This window comes from Trichosurus vulpecula, chromosome 3, assembly GCF_011100635.1.
Source record: "Trichosurus vulpecula isolate mTriVul1 chromosome 3, mTriVul1.pri, whole genome shotgun sequence".
Lineage (NCBI taxonomy): Eukaryota > Metazoa > Chordata > Mammalia > Diprotodontia > Phalangeridae > Trichosurus > Trichosurus vulpecula.
The window spans coordinates 174,749,996-174,774,102 of NC_050575.1; the positions used below are offsets into that span (position 1 = coordinate 174,749,996).

The 24,107-nt window shown below is 42.0% G+C and overlaps 1 protein-coding gene across 1 annotated transcript; it reads left to right on the forward strand.

Annotated features, from left to right (window-relative positions):
- Positions 1–3,647: 3,647 nt before the first annotated feature.
- On the forward strand, positions 3,648–22,329 carry LOC118840924 (ficolin-1-like). The gene is made up of 9 exons (XM_036748308.1): positions 3,648–3,749; positions 5,262–5,375; positions 5,758–5,811; positions 12,032–12,067; positions 13,289–13,324; positions 15,133–15,260; positions 17,891–18,020; positions 18,791–18,925; positions 21,345–22,329. Exons 1-9 carry the CDS (start codon positions 3,668–3,670, stop codon positions 21,590–21,592), a joined length of 963 nt encoding a protein of 320 aa, XP_036604203.1. The 5' UTR covers positions 3,648–3,667; the 3' UTR covers positions 21,593–22,329.
- The last annotated feature ends 1,778 nt before the right edge of the window (positions 22,330–24,107 follow it).

Consider the following 24,107-nt stretch of genomic DNA (forward strand, 5'->3'; position numbering starts at 1 on the left):
CACTGTGACCTGCTTTCCTTTACTGTAAAAGTACTGTAGAAGAATGGAGAGGGTCTCCCCCTCCCCTTATCCTAACCTCCTTCTTTAGATTTATAGATGTCACCTGAGTTGTAATCATTAACTAAGGGAATGGGAATTGGAGTTTCTGTGCCTCAATTTCTCGGTTCTTTGTCTAGCTTTCGTGCTCAGATTGTAAGCCCATCTCCCAGCCAATGGTGAGAAGGGTCAGAGGTGGGCAGGAATTCTCTTGTTGTTAGGTATAATTATTGGTGTTTTGCTCCTTGTAAAGCACCTCCCTTGCTAGATCTGTTCTGGCAGAGGATGCCCTATTCTCGAGAACTGAATAAAATTTATTTCTGTTCCAATCCTGAGATGGCTCCTTATTATAGATTTAATTGGTGAGGGTCTTTCAATCCACACAACAAAATGTACACTAATTACAACTATATTAGAGGAAAAGTAAATGAAAATGAATGAAAAAAGAATTCTACTGGAAACTTAAAAGGAGTAACTAAAGAATTGTCATGATATTTTGTTGTTTGAAATTAACTAAATTAAATGCAAATCACTAAAAATAAGCTTAATTAATTACATTGGCAAAATTCATCTTCTTGGATTTGGGAAACCCCCTAGTCTTATCGGCCATAGAGTTACCCCATAGTTCTAGGTCAGTTAGTCACTCAGTAAATATTTACTAAGTGCTTATTCTGTGCCAGGTACTCTCCTAAGCCCTGGAGATACAAGGAAAGGCAAAAACAGTGCCTGCCCTCAGGGAGCTCATAGTCTAATGGAGGAGATAACATGGAAGCAACTAAGTAGATAAAAAATATATACAGTTATCCCTTCCACATCACAACTTTCCCCATGGCAGTTTTGATATATCGCAGGTCAGCATAAGAAATGAAATGAGAATTTGGGGGGAGTTTCACAGATGCCACAGATGACACACAAAGGTTAGCAGATGACACAGAAAAAGTTTAGAAACTCAGAAATGCATAAAATATATGTGTAGTATTTTATATCAACATATTTTATCTTTTAATACCATAATAATTCAGACTTCTTCTCTGGTATAAAGGGAGAGCCAAAAAATTTTATACAGATTTTCCAGGGTGGGGGAGAAGGGGCCAGGGCCATGACCCTAATCCCCATGATGTGGAAGGAATAACTGCACAGAGGAAATGGAAGTCACGCAGAAGGGAAGGTGTTAAAAAACTGGGAGAAACAAGGAAAACCTCTGGAAGTGGCTGGGATTAGAACAGCTGTCTTTAAGAAAGCTAAGGATGGGGAGAGAGGAAGGGGTAGGACTTTCTAGCTTTGGGGGATAGCTAGTGCAAAGATTGGAGAGAGGAGATAGGAGTGTCATGGTCAAGGAACTACAAGTGAGCCAGTATTGCTAGAACGTAGAGTTGGCAGAAAAGAGAAATTGTAAGAAGATCGGAAAGGTGCCATGTGGTCAGGTTGTGAAAAGCCTTAACTACCAAATAGAGGAGTTTATATTTGATACTAGAAGTAATAAAGTTCCACAGGAAATCTTTGTAGGGTATAAAGTGAGGGGGCAGGGAACATGATTGGATCTATGATTTAGAAAAAATTGTCCTGGAAACTGAGTGGAAGATAGAATGTAGAGGGGAGAGACCTGAGACAGAAAGATCCATTAGAAAGTTATTGTAATAGTCCAGAAGAGAAGTAATAATTAATTATTAGGGTAACAAAGTTTTAAAAAAGAGAGAGAAGTAATGAGAGTTGTGTCTGTATAAATGTAGAGGAGGGAATGTATACAAGTGATGTAGTGAAGATAAAAATGACTAGATTTGGCAACAGATTAGATATATGGAGTGAGTATGATTGGAGAGCTGAGGTTGGCACTAAGTTTGTGAGCCTGGGTAAATAACAGGACAGTAATAGGGGACCTGGGAAGGGGAAAGGGTTGGGGAAGAAAAATAAAGAGTTCTGTTTCAGACATGGCGAGCTTGAGGTGCATCATAGGAGACATCCAATTGGAGCTGTCCAGGAAACATGGTAATGCATGACCGTAACTCAGGAGACAGACTCCAGCTGAATATAAAGATTGGAAATCATCTACACAAATTGATCATTGAACCCATGGGAGTTGATGAGATAAATAAAGCAAGATAGAATATAGAGCAGAGGTTCTTAATCTGGTATATGTGAACTTGGGTTTATTATTATTATCATTATTTTGACAATTTCATTTCAATACAATTTATTTCCCTTGTAATCCTATGTATTATATTTCATGCTTTTAAAAACATTATTCTGAGAAGGGGTCCATAGTCTTGTATGGGACAGCATTTTCAAATAATAGGAGAGACATCTTTAGGAGAAACAAAGTAAATTTGTTTTACAAACCTTGCAAGATTTGGGCACACCTCCATAATGGAGGAGGCGGGGCAAAAGGGAACCTGCCTTAATTTATACTCTTAATGAAAAGATTCCCCGTCCACCTCTATCCCTTCTCACCATTGGCTGGAAGGCGGGTTTACAGTCTAGGTGTGAAAACTAGACAGAGGACCAAGGTTGATCCGGTCCATTCAGGTTTTCCCTATCGGACCTCAACTGCCTGGGTTGGCGTCTGAAAGTCTAGGAGAAGAAATGAGGTGGGGTGGGGAGAGACCTTCCTGGAGCAGAGAACAAATAGCTCACAGGAAGTCCATTATCTTCTAACATCTGAGAGAGGGGTAAGGGCATGCTCACAGCTCCAGGCCCTGACCTTCCAGAATCACAAGGCCAAATCCAAAACCTCTCCTACTTCCTTAGACATTCCCTAGAGAAGAGCGTAACCCCTATATTTTACCGTGAAGTCTTCACAATTATCCGTCCCATTTAGGCTTCACCAGACTGCCAAAGGGGTCCTTGACAAAATAGGCTAAGAATCTCTGGCATAGAGAGAGAAAGGAAAACAGCTCAGGACAGAGGCTTGTGGGATGTTCACGATTAGCTGGCATGACAAGAATGAAGAATCAGCGAAAGAGATTGAGAAGGATCAGACAGACAAATAGGAGAATCCAGAGAGGGAAGTGTCATAAAAACCTAATGAAAATAGAGAATCCAGAAGAAGGTGATCAACAGAGTCAAATAATACAGAAGTTTAGGACCAAGAAAAGACACACATACATGTATACATATGTGAATATATTAAATATATGAATACACATGTATGTACATGTATGTATTTGCATGGAGACAGAGTGAGCTCTGGAAATATAAATACAAGCCAAAAAACAAAAGACAGTCCCTATCTTCAAGGAGCTTACATTCTAATGGGCAAAGATAGCCCATGAAGAAGAGCTAGAAAACAAGAGAGGGGATTCAGAAAGACCAAGAAAGGATTTCCTCTCCTCCACTTCCCAGATGTCTTACTCCCCTATTTATCGCACTGGATCTAAAAGGTCAGTCCTCTCATTCTAACAAAACACAATTCTCATCACCCTTGACTGCCAGGCTGTCCAAGGACTAGTCCAAGAGCTGATAACTCGAAGGGTCTTTCATCCAAGTGGCCTGAAGATAGCTGAGCAGGGTAGGAAAACCAGATGGCAAGTGGGCAGTGCTAAGAAATCAGGGAGGAGTTCATCCTAGTGCTCAGAGGCTATTATAACTCCTGACATAGAAAAGAGCATGGGACACACAAGAGGATCTCCCAAACATGAAGAGGTCAGTTCAGCTATGCCTGATAGGATTCTTCTGGGTCCTCACCATCCTATGCCAGGCTGAAAACTCATGCCCAGGTAAGCAAGGGTAATCCCTTTACATCTATATTTAACTTCCAAGGACAACTCTTCTTCAGGAAGAGCCACAGGAAATGGCCAATGAGTCTTCATCTCCTCTTCATGACAGGGGACAGGCAAAATTCCCACATGTCCCAGGGACCTCTCTTGGCTCCCCAGATCAGAAAGCCTAGGAGTAGTGCTACCAGTAAAGATATTAGTGGGTCTGAAGAGTTTCATGGAGCTCAGCTGACAGCCTGGTTGTGGTATTTGTCCTTCATTTTCGAAGAGCACCATGACATCAGGGAAACGATGACGTGACTTGCAGTTGACTTTGAATGAGTGAGGGCTGTGCATGGTCACCAGCCTTACTTTCCCCTCCAGAGTCATCTGGATCCACTGACCAGATATTCATCAGGATGACTGGAGATGACCTAGGATGCAATGGGAGACCCTGGCCCTTTTAGGCTAAGGCTTTTTCATGTACTCACTTAGAGTGAGGTATTGCCCATTCAGTGAATAGTCCTCTTTAAGAAGTTAGTCAAGGGATGGCCTCCTTAATTAGAAAAAAAAAAAGATTTTAAAAAAATCTATCTGGGAGAGGAAGTCCTCAGGGCTGCTGTTCCAAAGAGAAACGGTTAACACTGACATTCACTCTAAGCCATTAAGTGGCGCTTGGGCTGGGACCTAGCCTGCAAGACTTAAATTGACTCTAAAGGTTGTCAGTGTCACGTTGCAGGTAAAAATTCCACATCCACAAAAATCCAGGCTCACTGAAAAGATCAAATGTGGATAGAAATACCCTGTCCTCCTCCTCAGTTATTTTACAAAAGGCTCCTTCACTTTGTAAAGTAATTACCCAGAAGATTTTTTTAAGAACAGGTTTCTTTTGTGTGTATATGATGTAATCGCTTATATGTACAACTTTTTATTGTGTAAAGGAAGGTCATCTGTTATCTATATATGTGTCACCGAAAGATTAACAATTTCAGAGGATCTTGCTTACACTCAATTGTCAACTCTAATACTTGGTTTATTTGAGCTAAGGTTTCCACTTATTAGGACGGTGAACATAGTAGGCCTTTAATAAGTATTTGTTAAGTGAATGGTACAGATAAGTAAACATTCTAAAGTTTGCAGTTACAATGAAATTCAGTCAAGGTTTTTCTTTCCTTACAATTTTGATTGAGGTAATTTTTGCTCAAAGTTAAGGAGACAGATAGATAGATAGATAGATAGATAGATAGATAGATAGATAGATGATGGATTGATGGATAGACGGATGGACAGATGGATGAATGAACAAATAAATAAATAATAAATAGAAAATAGCTTTTTTAATAGTAACATTAAAAACACTACCATGACTCATTTTTTCCCCTGCTGGAGTCACATGTGCAATGTGATGGGTTGAGGCTGAGAATTACAGTTATTTCAGACAGGGTCTTTGCTGCTGCTTCCATCATCTAAAGAAGAAGCCAGCAGTTTCTTGGGCCTCTCAGTCTGAGCCTAGGCTCTCACTTTGCATTTCAGAGGTGAAGGTGGCAGGTCTGGAATCCTCAGAGAAGGTCCTCATAATCCAAGGGTGCTCAGGAGTTCCTGGAGCCCCAGGACCCAAAGGAGAAGCTGGCATTTCCGGAGAGAGAGGTATGTGGTTGCCCTGGAAGATCCTTTATTGGGGGGGGGGGCGGGGAGAGAAGAAAAAGAAATGAGGGAGGAAGGAGAGGGAGTAGAAGGGAGAAAAGGAAAAAGGAATAGAAAAGAAGAGAAACGACATCAAAAGATCTTCATTCCGTGTCCTTCTCCTCCCCTTCCTCCCCACCATAACCACCACTAAGTCCAATTCTGCAGAGCTCTCTTATCTCCATCCCCATCTCCACGTCTGTCCTTGGACTAGGGCTAAGAGCAGCATTGGTCTTCATCCTTGGTCCAGAAAAGCTAAGACTGTCCCTTCCTACCGACTTAAGTGGTATTCAGGAGTCTCATCTCTCTCCTAAAATGACCTAAGCTTTCATTCTTGTGTTTGCAGGACCGAAGGGTCCTCCAGGGAACCCGGGCAAAGCTGGTCCAATGGGAAGCAAAGGTAAGAGAGGACAATTCCTCAGCATCTTTGATACACAGCTTATAACAGCAGCTCTCCAGTACCTGCCTCTATTTCAGTTCATCACCCATTTACTAAGTGCCTTATTTGTGTGAGGCACTGGATTAACTGCTGGCAAAATGCCTTATGATGTGAAGGGGTGATCAATTTGTATATCACTAAAAAGGAAAAATTTGGTAAAGTCAAGGGGAGAATTTATTTTGCTCCAATCCCAGAGTGGAGAAGTTCCTCCCAGTTACCTGCTTTTTCTGGATCTGGAAGGGCAGAATTTTTTAAAAGGAAGTACAAATATGGCAACTTGTTTTGCATTTTGTCAAACCCTCATCCTTGGGAAAAGTAGGGAATTGATTTGTTTCACAAAACCTAATGTTTCTAATTTAAGATTATTGGAGGATAAAAGACATTATATGAGAGAGTGACACCTACTGGTGAAGTGAGGTGTTGCTATTTAGCTCTGCCAGGCTTCCATAGATTCCTCTTCATGAAACGGACGTTATAAAAAAGTTTGGAGGTCAGTTATGAATACCCAGATGAAAGGAGGAAAAGAGGACTCCCAGGTACAGAAGAGTCTAGTCTCAGGAAAGTATAGTATGATGACAGGAAAGTTAAGGCTTTTCCGGGAGCTAGATAACAATTCTGATCAGTTTCAGGAGAGGTGTCAAGCACACAGCTCACAACACACCTGAATACTGCCCAAACCAGATTAAAATGTAATTGGGAAATATTTAGCAAAATAAATCAAAATACAACATAACAAGGGGCAACTAGGTGGCTCAGTGAGTACAGTACCAGCCCTGGAGTCAGGAGGACCTGACTTCAAATCTGGCCTCAAACACTTGACACACTTACTAGCCGTGTGACCTTAGGCAAGTCACTTAACCCCAATTGCCCTGCCTTCCCCCCTCCAAAAGAAATACAACATAACACAGATAATACTACATTTTAAAACTAAGTCAATATGTGACCTACAGGGATTTTTATGTACATATGAGTCACCCCTGTTTCTTGAGTTTGACACCACTGATCTTCAGCAAAACGGCCCTTATGACACAGTGCAGATCACCAACTTAGCCCTTTACTCTCCAAGAATTTCCAACTCAGTCTCTGGAGATTTTTTTCTGTGCAGAAGAATCTTCAACTTTATGATGACAGTTGAAGGGAAAATGGTACTCTCTTTTTAGAAATTCCTTTTGCAGTCTTCTTTGCTGAGATATATCTATTATTTAAAGAGGGGGAGTGTTATAATTACACATACTCCCAAGAGGCATTGAGCATGAACGTGCACGCACCTGCACAAACGCACACACATACTCACACAAGTATTGTCGAGTCTTCATAGTACCTAATAAATGCAGCTTCGTCCAGTGGAGAACTCCCACTAGGGTGGAAAAACAGGTCAGGAGTGCCAGAACAATAATTATACTTTAGATTTCTGCCCAATATTCCAATGTATATTTGGTCTTTATGAAGTCAAAGCTAAAAGGCTGATGGATTGCTATAATTCCTTTCCTGGGTGCACAGATGTTGGTGGATACAGGGACTAGGGAACCAACATATTATAGGAGAAGAATCAGGGAAGGGACCCTAGAATGAGATCCACTCTACTTATATTCTTTCTGAAATATAAACTGACGGAATCCTGGTAGTAACCCCAGGAGGTCATAAAGTCCATCTCCTGCCTCCAGAAAGCATTAAAATTAAACCATCTCAATGCTATTGAATTTAACAGACTGAGGACATACAGGTAGATAAGGCATAGGCCTTTCTCTCAAGGAGTTAAGGAGATAATTCAGGTGTACAAATAGATATTATATATACATATATATATACATATATATTTAACTAGGATAAGTATAATGGGGTTTCCCTATACTCTGTGTTGGTTCATTCCCCTAATCTCACCCACATAAGCAGGTTGGGTCCTCTGAGGGGCAGCTATTATAACTATTCTTATGGTTCTAGTAGTAACCTTGAGGATGGCAGGTGTTGAGATGAGGAAGGTGTTGAGGTGTAGTCTTACTACTATTGCTCCCAAGCCCCCACCAGTGTACTTCCCAGATGGCACAATTGACCTAACAAATGCATTTACTCAAAAGGCAAAGCAAGAACAATAATTACATAGCATTCCTCTCAATAACTTGGGATGTAATCACCCTCAACTACATGTAGTATCCATAGGAAGAGTGCATTCAAATTTAAAGTAGCTGGGTAGTGAGGCATAACTGTAGTAAAAACATGTGGCCAAGGCAACTTAGAACTCTGGAAATGTAGGCATTAATATCTTTTTTTCTCAGAGTCTATCTTCACAATGGTTCACTGATAGATGTGGCAGATGTGTTGGACAAATGGCTCTGCTGCTAAGCTGGGCTGCTCCACTGCTATAGGGCCAGGCCACTACTCTGCTAGGATGGGCCTCTTGGCTGCTGGGACAGTGTTGCAAAGAAGCTTACCCTGGGATTTGCAGAAATTCTCCAGGTCTGTTCCCTTGGCTGGGCCCTGAAGGGTTTTCACATCCTAGGCAGCAGGTGTCAGGGCAGAAAAGTATATAGCCTCTCTTCCATCAGGCTCTGGGGTCTTCCCTCAGACCAGTCTTTCTTCCCAAATCCAATGAATGGCCTTTTCTCAATCCTCATTCTCCTTCATCTCTCTGTAGCCTTTGACACTCTTTGCTCACTCTCTTTTTCTTGCTACTGTCTTCTCTCTAGGTTTTCAGGACACCAATTTCTCCTGGTTTTCCTCCTACCTCTCTGACCACTTCTCAGTTTCTTTTACTGGCTCTCCCTCCAGATCACACCCTCTAACCACAAATGTCCCTAAGGGTTCTGTCCTGGGCCCTCTTCTCCTCTCTCTCTATACTACCGCCCTTGGCGATCTCTTTAACTCCCATAGATTTAATTACCATGTCTATGCTGATGATTCTCAAATCTGCCCTTCCTGTCCCAATCTCTCTGCTGTCCTCTCACATCTCCAACTGCCTTTCAGACAACTCAAACTAAATGTTCAGAAGACATTTTAATTCAGTATGTCCAAAACAGCACTCATTATCTTTCCCCTCTAAACCCTTCCCCTTTTCAAACTTCCCTGTCAATGGTGCCAAGGGCACCACTGTCTTCTCCGTTCCTCAGGCTTGCAACCTAAGAGTCATTCAGAATTCTCTACTATCTCTCACTCTATCCAATCAATTGCCAAAACCTGTCAGTTTCATCTTCATACCATCTCTCATTTGTGCCCCTCTCTCAACTCTGACACTGCTGCCATTCAAGTGCAGGCCCTCATCACCTAACACCTGGACTATTTGCCTCAAGTCTCTCCCCACTCCAGTGTACCCTTAATTCAGACATGAAAGTGCTTTTCCTAAAGCTCAGGTCCAACCGTGTCACCCCTTTACTTAATAGACTCAGTAAACCTTCTATTACCTCCAGGATCAAATACAAAATCCTCTGTTTGGCATTCAAAGTCCATCATAGCCTAGACCCCACCACCACCACCTTTCCAGTCTCCTTACATCTTACACCCTGCACACACACACACACACACACACACACACACAGTATTCTTTGATCCAGTGACACCAGCCTCTTGCTATTCCACAAATAAGACACTCCGTCTTTTAAGGCTCTGAACATTTTCATTGGCTATCTCTCATTCCTGGAATGCTCTCCCTCCTCATCTCTGCCTTCTGGCTTCCTTTGAGCCCCAAATAAAATGCCATCTACTAAAAAAAGCATTTCCCAGCCCTCCCTAATTCTAGTGAGTACTCTCTTTTCATTCTTTCCTATTTATTCTTATTTGCACATGGTTGTTTGCATATTGTCTTCCCCTGATTGATTATGAGCTCCTTGAGAAAAGGAACTGTTTTTTCCCTTTCTTTGTATCCATAGCAATTAGCATAGTGCCTGACACATAGTAGATACCTAAAACATGCTTATTGACTGACTATTTCAGAGCTGGATACCCTCAGTGAGAGATCTCTTCGAACTCATGGTGATTAACCAGCACACTAAATCCTCATGTCTTCAGGCTAAGCCATAAGCAAGCATAACCCCAAGTCTCTACATTTGCCCAATAATTACAAAGAATTCTGGGTTTCAGGGTTCTCCAGGGATTAACTCTAAAGTTCTCTCACTGATCACACACAAGGGAGCGTCTGGGAAACAATGTGCTAAGGCTGTCTTTGCCTTAGATAAGTGGTCTCATCTGGCTGCTCTCTTAGTGTTTTTATATTCAACTCACACTCCCTTTCAATCAGCAATGCCAGTGTCTGAAAGGGGGCATGACCTCACACAAAAAGATAGAAAAGAAGCACAAAATGTCCTTAGACATTCTCAATATCTGAGCCAATGGACAGTTAAGTGACATACTTGTCCGAGGTCTCCCAATGAAGTGGGCCAGAGACCACAGATTGAATCTCAACCTCTTCATGTCACTGGGATCTAGGCCAAGGTTATGCTTCTGGGCCTGACTTCAACTTGAGACCTCACACCCAGCTCTAAAATTATCTTTCTATAAATTTTTTTAAAGTATCCTTCCATATCTGTCTCATATACAAAGTTCACTTCCTTCCTTCCCTCCCTCCCCGCTCTTCCTCCTCTCTCTCTCTGTCCACACAGGGAATCATACCCTTACCCATTGGGATTTATGGGCTGGATTTCTTTTTATGGGCTATGCCTTAAACTCAAATCACTGTGACTCTCATTTACTGGCCAATAATAGGTCCCAACCCAAGCCTCACTTGGTCATTGTTTGGATTCTGATGGCTGTGAGTGAGTGTAGATAGCAATTATTTCTGTTTTGGCCAGAAACCCTGAGGGTCTTCCCCTTCCAGATTGATTTTATTCATTTATTTATTTATTTATTAGCTATGTTAAAGAGGCCATTTTTGCCTCATTTTTACCTAGCTTTAATCACCGAATGGACATCACTTCTGACAAACTGAGACCTGGGAAAGATCTTAGCTTAAAAAGGCCAAGGTTTCCCACTGAATCAGAGACCATCTCCAGTTGTCCTGATCTATATCTTGCCATTGGACCCAATGGCTCCAGAGGAGAGACTGGTGACTTTGCACAGCCTTCCCTCATTTAAATCTAATTCATTTGTGAGTCATGATATCTCCTTCCTGACGTCATGAAGGACAAACTTGAGAGTTTGAATGATGGACAAACAAGAACCTGTGAGTGGTGGTGTTAACTGCCCCACTGGGGACCCAGCTGGCCAGTTCCAATTCCTTCCTTCCTTCCCTCCCTCTCTCCTCTCCCTCTCTCCACGTAGGAAATCATACCCTTACCTAGGGTGGTCTGGAATGTAAATGTAAGTTTACAAAGGAATGCAAATTTTGATTGCGGCAACTTAGCAAGATATCTTAAGGTTTACAAGCTGGATTTCTTTTTTTATGGACCATGGCTTAAACCCAAATCACTCTGGGTCTCATTAATTGGCCAGTAATAGGTCCAAGCCTCACTTGGTTATTTTTTGGATTTTGGTGGCTCAGAGTAAGAGTAAATAGCAATCGTTTCTGTTTTGGTCAGAAACCCTAAGGGTCTTCCCTTCTCAGACTGATTTTATTTTATATTATTGACTAGGTAAAAGAGGACATTCTTTGACTCATTTTTATCTAGCCTTAATAGCTGAATGGGCTTTGCCTCAGACAAGCCGAGACCTGGGAAAGACCTTAACTTTAAAAGGCCAAGGCCTCCCACTGCACCCAGGGCCTTTTCCAGTCATTCTGATCTATATTGTGCCACTGAGCCCAGGTGGCTCCAGAAGAGAAACTAAGGTTGGTGACTTTGCACACCCCTTCCTCACTTAAATCCAATTCATTTGCAAGTCATAATATCTCCTTCTTGATGTCATGATTCTCTTTGAGAATGAAGAACAAACTACAACATACAAAGGACTGCTCTACCCCTTATACAGCCCTAGGGAATAAGTCTATAGCTGTAGTAGATACATGACTGACCAAAGGTGTCAAGAAGAAAAGGGAAGGGAGCTCATTCTCCTGACCTAGTTGCGGTTTACCCCCTGGGTTGTTAGATAGAATTATACTTCTCCACCTATCACCAATTGCATAACTGGACAGACTCCAGGGAAGTGTGTAGTTGGCAACTCTTACTGGTCATAATCAACAAGAAAATAATTTCCCAGAACAAGAAGGGAAAAATCTCTCCAGAACAGCCAAGATTTAAAATTGATTTCTCTCTTTCAGGAGAAAAAGGAGCCCCAGGGATGTCATCTTCCTTTGGTGAGAATATTCCTCATAATTACCCATGACAAGTTTGGAGAGCTGTATGTAAAGAAGAAAAAAAAACTCTTAGCTTGAAGGGATTTTTTCTCCCTGGACACCAGGTTGTAGGCCTCTCCTGCCTGCGCAGTGCAATCCTGACATTGTGGCATAGGAGCCCTAGCTCTATGGTACAGTGGATAGGGCTCTGATCCTGGAGCTGGGAAGACCCAAGTTCAAATCCAGTCTCAGATACTTCCTAGCTATGTGACCTTGGGCAAATCACTTACCCTCTGTCTGCTTCAGTAAAATGAGCATAATAACAGCATCTACCCTCCAGGGTCATTGTAAGGACCAGATGAGATAAGTATAAGGCACTTAGCACAGTTCCTGGCATATAATAGGTGCTATATAAGTGCTCATTCTCCTCCCTTTCCTCCCCATTCTCCCTACCCTTGGGCAGTTGTTCTCTGGTACTTTCAAAGCTCTTGAAAGGAAAGGAGAGAATAACTGAAATGGAAGGCCAAGGCAACATAATTAAGTTGCCCCTCTGATGGGGCTCTTTAGTATACAAGGATCATAGGTTTAGAAAATGGGCCTGAGTGCCCAGGAAGCATCCTATCCTCTGTGGAAGAATTGTTCAGTAGTTCAGTTGTATCCGACTCTTCATGACCCTGTAGACAAGATTTTCTTGGCAAAGATATTAAAGTGGTTTGCTACTTCCTTCTCTAGTAGATTAAGGCAAACAGAGATTAAGTGACTTGCCCAGAGTCACACAGCTAGTAAGCATCTGAGGCCGGATTTGAAATTAGGTCTTCCTAACTCCAGGCTTAACGCACTATCCACTGATCCACCTAGCTACTCCATGGAAGAATTGCCACAAAATTTTTAAAAGGGGTAGGGAGCTCAGAATTTAGAGAGGAAGAGATGTTTGAGAGAATTAGTCCTATACTGGAGTCGCGTCAGAGATATCTTCTGGGTGTCTCTGGAGAGCATTGGTCTGTGCTTGATCTGCTGAGAAGTAGAAGACTGGAGGAACAGAGAACTACCAAGAGAAGTGAGGCCAAGAGGAAGGAAGAGCCAATAGCCTCTTCAGCTTCTTGCACTTCTGATACTGTACTTGGGGTGAAATCAAAGGAGCTAACGTGGCCCCTGTGCCCCATGTTTCACATCCTGGTTCTTGTGCCCCATTTGTCATGTTTGGTCCTCCTAACTTTGCCCCATTTTCCTTTCCATCTCCAGGGGCACAGGATCTGGAAAACATGCTGTGTAAAAATGGTGAGTGTGGCCCTGGACGGCAAGAGAAGCAGCTAAAAGGTAGCATCAATTTTGGAATTAGAGAACATGAATATAAAGCCCAAACCTGACACTTCCTACCTGTATAACTTTGGGCAAATCGTTTAACTCCTCTGGTTCCTTTCCCTCATCTGTAAAATAAAGGAATTGGACTAGGTGGCCTTTTTGGTCCCTTCCAGGTCAAAATCTATAATCCTATGGGAGCAGCCCCTCCAAGGTCAGGGCAACAGCTCTCAGGACATTGCTCAGGCAAGAAGGGCATTCTTCAATACCTGGATCTAGAGAAGGACCACCAGAACTCCAACAGCCTCTAGAACACCTGAGGGAGAGAGAAGGAAGGACAAGTGAAATGACTTTCCCCGTCACTTTGAAGGCTTGGGTTTATAAGGCTGGAATTTCAGAACTAATAATTTTGTCTTGGATACTATGTCTGAGTATAAAGTAGCTGCCACGAGGGGAACAATTTGATCTATGTCAGGGTAGGGACTGGACTTGTGATTTCATTATTATCATGAACTCCTGGAAGAGGAAATTCCCTCCTCTAATGCAGATTGTCATTTGTGCTTCCATTCACAGTCTTAGAGAGTTAGCTAGAACACAAAGACATTACATGATCTGCCCAGCATCACAGAGCCAGGGTGTGTCAAGCAGAACAAAGTCCACCTGACTCAGATGCCAGTTCTCTATGCACTTTGCCACACTGCCTCTCTCCAGATTACAACTAAAAAAAAGCAACACAGGCCTTGCCCTCAAGACACTTGCAGTCTAGTAGGAGCAACACAACATGCACATCAACGAGTATAAATGGAGGTAAACTAGGATAAGGACAAAAGAAGGATGGAGACAGAGTTCTGTAAGAAACTTGAGGAATTCAGAGATCACATTCAATTGGAAGGGAGTAGGGACAGGTAAAGGATATGGAAATAAAGGATGTGAAGACTTGGTAAAGGAGGTGGCCTAGTCTTAATAGAGAAAGATCGCAACAGCAGGGAGTGTGCTCCAGACATAGAGCATGCTCCTTAAATGCACAGAAGGAGGGGATCAGAGAATAGCTAGTGGGTTGGTTTGGCTAGAAAGTAAAGCACATAAAAGAAATTAGAGTGAAGTAAAGGTAGGTTGGAGCCTTATTGTGGTTGGCCTTACATACCAGACTAAGGAATTTGCATTTTTTTTCTATGACCATCAGGGAGCCCCTGAAGGTTTTTTAGCATGGAAGCAACAGAATCAGACTGTGCATTAAGAAGGTGAATTTTGCAGCTGCATAAAGGATAAACTGGAGAGAGGAAAGAAAGGAGGCAGGGAGGCCAGTTAGGAGGCTGTTTCAGTAGTAATGAGGGACTGAACTAGGGTGGTAGCTGTATGAGTAAAAAAGAGATGAATTTGAGAGATGTGAGGAGACAACATTGACAACACATGGCAACTGATTGTAGGCAGAGTGGTAAGAGAGATGAGAATGATGGCCCCGTCAACAAAAATAGAAAAGTTAAAAAGAAGGGCAGCTTTAGGAGGGAAGATGTTGAGTCCGGGTATGAACATGTTTTTGAAGTGCCACTGGGAGTCAGTCATTTGGAGATATAAGGGGAGAGATTAGGGCTAAAAATATAAATTTGGGAGTAAACTGCACAGAGGTGATCATAGAAGCCATGAGAGTAGACTAGGCCAGTAGGGAGAGAGAAAGAGAAAAAAGAAGCAGACCAAGGAAAAAGGCTTAGACACACCTTGCTTCATGCAGGCATTTTCAGCCTGAGCCAGATTTACCTCCTTTATATTTGGCATTTCCCTCTCTCCAGGACCAAGAACTTGCAAGGATCTGATAGATCAGGGGAAGATCCTGAGTGGCTGGTACACCATCTACCCCCATGACTGCACTCCCATGACTGTGTTGTGTGACATGGACACCGATGGTGGGGGATGGACTGTGAGTGAACACCTCCAGGAGCAGGCTGGCCTAGGCCCAAATCACTTCCTTCCTCTATGCCTCTGTTTCTCCATCTTTAAAATGAGGGAATTCAGCTATTCTCCAAGATCCCTTCCAGCTCTGACATTCTACAGTTCTATGGAGGGAACTAATACCCCATAGTTAATCATACTTTGTGAGGAGCCTGTTCAGGGCCTCTTTTCTTATCACTAACCTTTTCCTGACTAGGTAACTATTCATAGAATCTAAAATCCAGAAACCAAGAGTGAAAATGGGACCTTCATTGGTCCAGTGGTATCAAACTCAAATAGAAATAGGAAGCACTAAACTGTATATTGAAGGCCACAAATTGACTTTTTTTAAAAGAAATTTGTATATTTTTAGAATTTTTCTCCCAATTACATGTTAAAATTTTTTACATATTGACTTTTAAAGACACATACTAACACTATCATGATTTATTGTATTTTTATTAATTTTGTTAAATATTTTCCAATTACAGCCTAATCTGGTTTGGGCCACACTAGGGAGTATTATGGGTCACATGTGACTGTAGGCACCATGTTTGACACCTCTGCTGTAATCCATTTTCCTTTCCTTCTAATAAGGCATCCTTGAAGTATTTCTGGATCTCTAGGAAAGAGGTTCCACAGCTACAGAGAATATTGTCTATTTCAGTGTCCAAGAACTCTTCTCATTGAAAAAATCTCCTTTGGGTCTTACCTGACTTCCTTAGCAATAGAATTTTATCTCCTCTTATTGTGTCTTCAGGGGAGATGGAAAAGGGCTGCTCAGTGAGTTCCTTATAATAACCATCATGTGTCTGAAAGAAGTTAAGTCTTTTTTTAAATCTTTTTTTAATTTTTTTTATTTTTAGTTTACAACATTCAGTTCCACAGGTTTTTGGATTCCAAGTTTTCTCTCCCTCCCTCTCCTCCCCCCTCCCCTCAAGATGGCATGTAATCCAATGTAGGTTCTACATTTACCTTCACACTGAACTTATTTACATAATAGCCCAGTTGTAAAGAAGAATTATAACCAATGGAATGAATCATGAGAAAGGAGAAACGAAATCCAAAAGAAAAGGAGAAAAAAAGAGAGCAAATAGTTTGCCTCAATCTACATTCAGACTCCATAGATGAAAGAAGTTAAGTCTTGTCCTTAGTTTTCTATTCTCCAGGAAAAACTAGTCTCAAACTAAAACAAGAAGAAATTGTCTAAGGTTTAGTGAGAGAGTCTTCAGGATGGAGAAGTCATCTGACTATATGGTCTACGAAACACTATGTTAACTAGAGGACCCTGGGGGGATTTCATTATTCCAAGCATAATCACAGAATCATTGAATCAGAAAGGACCTCAGACTTCATTTACTCCAACCAATGTCTGAACAGAAATCTCTTCAACCATTTCCCAGACAAGTGGGCAGCCAGCATCTACCTTAAAATCTTCAACGAGGAGAAATTCATCACCTCCCAAAGCAACCCATTAAACTATGGAACTCTCTTTGCTAGTTGTTGTAGGCAGCAAGTGTCAATAGCCAGCAAGGTAGGTGAAGTTGCCCATGTACTGGGAGAGGGGGAAATTCCATTCCCACCCTCTCTGTGTAAGCCTAACTTTCTTTCAACTCTCTCCTCCCTCAAGGAAGAAGGGTCTTCCTTTCAAATCCACCCCTCCCAGAATGGTGGGCCATCAATTGAAAAGGGAAAGTACACTTACCCATGCTTCACTCCTGACAGCCTGACATTTTCACAGGCTCCTAACTTATTTCTAGGATTATCTAAATCCATACGTCAGGCTTGCATGGTCTAGCAATGTTCTCCCCTTTTGCCCTACTAGCTTAAAGTCCCCACACCAACAGCTGCTAACTCAACTTTCTGTCTCTCAAAGTCAAGAATACCTCCTCTCTTATTTTCTCCCTATGTGTAATTCTTAAAGAACATGTGCACCCAGCTTAGCATTTCAGCTGACCAACAGGGTTTTATAGTAGGCAAATAAGATCTAAATTGAAAGCAATAGATATGGAAGAAGTGCTCACACACCTAGCTATGCAAGAGGAAAAAGCAATTTTGCAAGGAAGCAGAGGAGGTTCTCCCCATACCCCTATAGGCCTGGTTTCTTGTGCTGATTCTCACCTCTTCAGAGCTTCATATCCCTCAGCTGCCCTTCTGCATCCCAATGCATCACCACACAGTGTCACTCAAGGTTTTTTGATAGACTCTCTCATAGCTTATATCTCTCACCAGATGCTTGCTACCATCTCAACTCTACTCTCTTCTGGCTTACTTGTCTCTTGAGTCTTTTCTTCTTCCTACTTCAGAGTCAAATCATCTCTCTGCCAAGTCTGTGTGCTCCCAAAGGCAGGCTACATTCTACTGAGGCAAAATCTCTCTTTCTATGACTTCTACCTATTGCTCTTGATCCTATGCTCTGGGATGCTATACAGGGGTGGGGAACCTGAGGCCTCAAGGCCACATGTGGCCATAGATTCCCCACCCCTGATTAGAGAATAATCCCAGTGATTCATCCATATGACAACCTTTCAGGCACTTGAAAATACTCTATCCACTCATAATCTTCTGTTTTCCAGACTATACATATCAACCTCTATTCCCTCCTCTTCTTCCACATAGGTTTTCCAGAGACGAGCTGATGGGTCTGTGAATTTCTTCCGGGACTGGGCTGCATACAAGAGAGGCTTTGGCAGTCATCTAGGGGAATTTTGGATGGGGAATGACAACATCTACCATCTGACAACTCAGAGTAAAAATCTCATCATCTCTACCCACATTCCCCTGGGTCCAGGCAAAGGGTCCTTGTCCACAGATATAGTGCATACAGAGAGTAGGGTTGTTCTTGCATGGTATGATGTGGAGAGCACTAGAAAATGTCCCCTTGCCCAAAAGTATCTCCCTACCTATTTGTCATAGAGACTAGAAGGCTATCAATAGAGAATCACTCCTTTAGCTCCTTTAGCATTAGAAAGATCTCTAGTCAATTCAGTTCAGTCCGATTCAATTCAACAAACACTTATTAAGTATCTACTATATGCCAGGTTTTGTTTCTATGAGGTTTTTTCCCTCACACAGATTCTATAAGTATAGAAATCTAGACTCTCTATAAATATTAATGTAACTATTCACATGCTAAATGTGAGTTCACAACCATCGACAGGCACCAAGAACTGATGACATACCTACTAGTGGGGGAACGAAAATATCTAGTATTGACAGTCTCAATATAAACAAAACTGGGAAACATGGTAGACAGGCTAAAGAAAGGCAGAGATCACGCTCATGGACAAATCGGGGGACAACATTTATAGGTTCCACTCGTCACAAAAGCCCTGGGGGTTGGAGAAGTCCAGCAGCCCTATCAATAGGAAGTGAAGAAAGAAGGTAGAAATGTAATAAATTAAAGTAGCTAGGCTGAAACTTCAAGCCCTAAAGACAGTCCCGTCCAGAGGCATCAAGGCATCCTTAGGAAGGAGGAGTTGACTAATAGAACACAATTTTCATACCCTTTCTGAACAGGAAACAATGAACTCCGAATCGACCTCCAAGACTTCGACCAAAACCATTTCTTTGCCAAGTACACATCATTCCAGATTCTAGGAGAGACAGAGAAATACAAGCTGATCCTGGGAAACTTTGTGGATGGGAATGCAGGTGGGTTATCCATGTATCTGTGACAGGGAGAGGGCTCCAGAGAAGGGGTGAAGAGTCATGTATTCAAATATCCCCCATCCCTTAAGAAAAAAACATTGCTTTTCCACCACCTTGCCCCTGCAACTCCAGCTGCCATTTCTGCTTCCTTGGCCAGAGCTTTCTACCTCCCTACAATCTATGACTTGAGCACAATCCCAAGGATGTGAAACCATTGGATACTCTCTAAGAGAACTCAAGAGAGACTCTCGCTAGGTTCTCATACTTGCTCCATCACTGACCTTGGGCAAGTCAAGCCTCAATCACACCATCTACAAGAAGAGGGGGTTAGACGAGATAATCTCTAAGATTCCCAGTGGCATATAATGTTATAATGTATTAAAACGAGGAGGCCACATGCTATTGTGTCTACCCCTCAGGAGCCGATGGCCCCACTGCCCATACGAAGCACTCTATGGCATAATTACGGGATAATGGCAACACAAAGCTTAATGACAGATTTCACATTTTAGAATAGCTTCTAAAGGTCACAGAACCAGCCTATCCCAGAGAATAAGAAAACCTAAAAGGGATGATAATTAGACAATACATGTATTGGAACGAATTGGTTAGAGAAAGGTGTACCCTGAAGGGGAAGACTTACGGAAATTCTGTGACAGGTTGTAAGGTGTGGAATGGAGAAGGTAGGAGATAGATTATTTGGGGGCAGAGAAAGACCCTGGATAAGACAAAAAGCTGCATCCCTTGGAGGTATATAGCAAGTGCTTAATAAATGCTTGCTGGCTTGCTTCTTCCTTTTTTATATAGTTAGCCCCAATCCTTCCCCCGAACTCCAGTCCCAACTAATGGACCAAGATGCTCCACCAGCACTTCAAACTCAGCATATCCAGAACTGAACTTTTCATCTTCCCAAATAAACCTGCCCTCCTCCCAGCTTTCTTATTTCTGTCAAGAGCACTACCATCTTCCCAGAGCACCGGATTCAAAACCACATCTTTTCATCTTCTTGCTCTTCCATCCCCTGAGGCAGCTACTTTCCAAGTCCTGTCAGTTCTGTAAGAGGAAAGGGAACAAGCAAAAAGCACCTACTAGGTTCCAAGCACTTTCCATATGTTATTTCATTTGCTCCTCACGACAACTCCGTAAAAAGTAGGTGCTGTTCTTGCTTCCATTTTACAGTTGAGGAAACGGAGATAGACAGAGGTCAGGTGATGTTCCCAGGGTCATACAACTAGTAAGCGTCTGATCAGGATTTGAACTGAGGTTTTTCTGACTCTAGGCCCAGCACTCTATCCACTGAACTACTTAGCTTCTATAACATCTCTCAATTTTGTCCCCTTCTGTTTACTTACAATTCCACTACCCTAAGCTGAGGCCCTAATCACCTCTGATCTGGGCTATTTTAATAGCTTCTTAAGTGGTTTCCCTGCATCCAGTCTCTCCCCTTATTCATCCTTCACACTATTCCCAAAATACTCTTCCTCAGACATAAATCTGAACAAGTCATTCCCTGATAAAAAGCTTTAATGGCCCCCATCGCCTCTAGCATAAAATGGGAAGCCATTAGTCTAACATTCAAGGCCCTTTATAGTTTGCCTCCAACCTCCTTATTTCACATTAGGCCATCGTATATCTTACACTGCAGCCAAATTGGATTCCTAGGTGGTCCCTGAACTCAATACATTAACTCTTGCCTCTTTATATTCATTCAAGCTTCTCCCCATGCCTGGGTTGCACTTGCTCCTCATCTCTGCTTTTTCTATCTTTTTTCAAGAATCAGATGAAGAACCTCATTTCTGTGATGCTTTTCTTAATACTCTCACTTTCTAGTACTCTCTCCCCACTTCCGTAATTTCTAACCTGTGTGTCCTTAGACAAGTCACTTAACCACTCTGAGTTCAGTTTCCCTATCTGAAAATAAAGAGTTTGGGACTAGATAGCCTCTGAGGTCCCTCCCAGCTCTAAATCATCCTTTATCATCTCTCACCATTTCTCCCTCTCTTTCTCTCTCTCTCTCTCTCTCTCTCTCTCTCTCTCTCTCTCTCTCTCTCCCTCTTTCTCTCTCTCTCTCTCTCTCTCTCCCTCTTTCTCTCTCTCTCTCTCTCTCTTCCTCTCTCACTCTCTCTCTCTCTCTCTCTCTTCCTCTCTCTCTCTCTCTCTTCCTCTCTCTCTCTCTCTCTCTCTCTCTCTCTCTCTCTCTCTCTCTCTCTCTCTCTCTCTCTCTCTCTCCCTTTTTCCTCTCTCTTCATCTCTCTTCTTACCCAGAGATGTTAAATGGTTACTAATTAATCAATGATAGAGCCAAGGCTGGGACCCAGGTCCATCACATGTTTCTCTGACTCCCTTTGTGTACTTTTAGAACATCATGGGCGTGGACAGAGCTAGACAACTAAGAGTTTTGGTTGTACTTTCATCTCTGCAGGTGACGCACTGAGCTACCACAATAACAAGCCATTTACCACCAAGGACCAAGACAATGATGAATACGACTCCAACTGTGCCGAGGTATTCAAGGGGGCCTGGTGGTATGGAAAGTGCCACCAGTCTAATCTCAATGGGCTCTACCTCCAGGGAAACCATGAAAGCTATGCCAATGGAATCAATTGGGTCTCTGGAAAAGGGCACAAGTATTCTTACAAGATATCTGAAATGAAGTTCAGGCCTGTCTAACCCCAGATACTCTTCAGGACCAGACTCTTAGGGGGAAGGAGCTACACAGGGAATTGTTGTTGTTTGATGTTGTTGTCCCCCCACCATAGTTGGGGGGGTCAGGATGGAGCAGAGATGCTACTGCTTTTGGGGGGGGCAGTGTGGTTTAAAGGTAATGCTACACAAGTTTTAAAGGCGTGGAAATGGCTTAAGAATGCCTTTGGCTCAATTTCTTTCTCCACCATCCTCTCCACTCTATTCCCACGACCACCACCCCAGGGCAGGCCCTCATCCCCTCATATGCATATTATCACAATAACCTCCTGACTGGTCTCCCTCTTTCAGTAGTCCCCAGTGCCCCAGCAATCCTTCCAAAACACATCTCTGCTCATATCTGATGTTAGATGCATATGCAGCTTAGATGGTCCCATGGCTACAGCACTAGGCCTGGAGTCAGGAAGACCTGAGTCCAAACCCAGCTTCCTTTGCTTTGTGGCCGTGTGGCCCTGGACAAGTCATCTAATCTCTTTTTGCCTCAGCCTCTTCAACTATAAAATGGATGTAAAAATCATATAAACCTACGTTCTACAGGGTTGTCATGAGGATCAAATAAGATATTTGTAAAAACACTCAGCACAATCCCTGGCACATAGTAGGTGTTATATAAATGCTCATTCCCTTCCCTTCCCTCTTCCTCAAAAATCTAAAATGATTTCACAGTGCCCACCAAATAAAAGCCTAATCTCAATTTAACCTTTGCCTAATCATTTACTTTCATGCTATATTATTGTTGCCTGCATATTTTTTTTCTGCCCAGAAGAATTAGAATCTCAGCTTGAAGGGACCTCATGGTCATCTTATACTAAATATACTTCAACAGGACTCTTCTAATCTTCTCAACAATATCCCCAACAAGTGTTCACATAGCCTAAAGACCTCAAGTGACAAGATTTTTTTTATAAGGCAGCTAAGCGACACAGTGGATAGAGAACCAGGCCTGGAGTCAGGGAGACCCAAGTTCAAATCTGGCCTCAGATGCTCACTAGCTGTCTGACCATGGACAAGTCGCTTAACCTCAGTCTCTTCATCTCTAAAACAAGGATATTAACAGCACCTATCTCCCAGGGTTATCGTAAGGGTTAAATGAGAGGGTTAAAACACTTGGCATACAGTAAGCGATGTATAAATGCTAGCTATTGAAGTCAAACACTGTCTTTTGACTCTTTCTGTATCTCCAGCACTTATCATGGTGCATGTTACGTAGGAGGAGCTTAATAAATGTCGATTGATAGATTGATCACTTCATTTCATTTTTGTACATTGTACATGGTCATTAGGAAGCTTTTTTCCTTATATTAAGCTGAATTCTATTTCTCTGCAATTTCCTCCCATTGCTTCAAGGTCTTCATCTCAGGCAAAGCAAAACAAATTGAATACCTCTTCCACCTGACAGCCCTTCAAATAATAAAAGCACCTAGCATGTCCTCCCTAAACCTTCCTTTCTAAATATCCCCAGTTCCTTCAACTAATCCTTATATAAGCCATTACATTGTATGGATTCTAATCCTCTTTCTAGGTAGATATTTTGTCTTAAGTTGCTTTTGTGTCAGTTCTGAATACAGAATTTCATGACTCCAGGAGCTGTTGAGTTGAATAAAAGAGTACTGTGTCCCCTTCATTTTGCTGCACTGTGAGGGAAGACTTGTCCAAAACCAGAGGGAGGCAGCACTACATCAAATATCAGTACAGTACTGAGGCAATCAAACTTCTTTTCTTTTCTTTTCTTTCTTTACTGATGCCTTTTGTTTTTATATGCATGTCCAAGTGTATCCCTCTTGGGCTCCACTCCCCAGTGAGCCAGCCCCTGTGACAAGAGTTTAAAAACAAAGGGGGAAGAGTGAAGAAGCGTTTCGGCAAAAAAACAACTAACACATCAACTGAGTCTGATGAGTAATGTTCCACAGCCATAGTACCCACATTTGCAAAGCAAAGAAAAAGGTGCCTTTTCTCAATTCTTCTCCAGGGCCAAGCTTGGTCATTTCAATGACACAGCATTCCATTTTGTTTTGTTTTAACTTCTTTTAAATTTATTATTGTAATCATTTTGTATATTATTTTCCTGGTCCTTCTTACTTCACTCTAAATCACTTTATATATCTTCCTTGCCATAATTCTCTGAGTTTTTCCTATTTGTCACTTCTTACGGTGAAGTAATATTCCACTACATTCATGTTCATATATATAAAAATTTTATTTGTTTTAAACTTAAATAAAAAATGAGAAAAGAAAAAATAAACATTGCCATGTACACAGAAGACCATAAAAGATGATTTAATATAAAACAACAAATTTCCATTTCAAGAAAACCTATATATTAAATACTACACATTGTTTTCAAAGCTGCCCAACTTTGCTTTGTTAAACCTGAAAATTTGGTTGAAGGAAACAACAGAGCTAGGTGATAGAAAAATCCATGTTGTTTATCATTTTCCCTTAAAGCATAGTTAGGCTAGCTTACTTGTACGTACAAGGAGTC

Excerpts from the sequence above, each read along its gene's own strand:
- LOC118840924 (XM_036748308.1), top strand. The coding sequence starts at position 3,668 with ATGAAGAGGTCAGTTCAGCTATGCCTGATAGGATTCTTCTGGGTCCTC. Across the intron at positions 3,750-5,261 it reads GGCTGAAAACTCATGCCCAG|AGGTGAAGGTGGCAGGTCTG; the intron begins GTAAGCAAGGGT and ends TTTGCATTTCAG. Across the intron at positions 18,926-21,344 it reads CTTTGTGGATGGGAATGCAG|GTGACGCACTGAGCTACCAC; the intron begins GTGGGTTATCCA and ends TCATCTCTGCAG.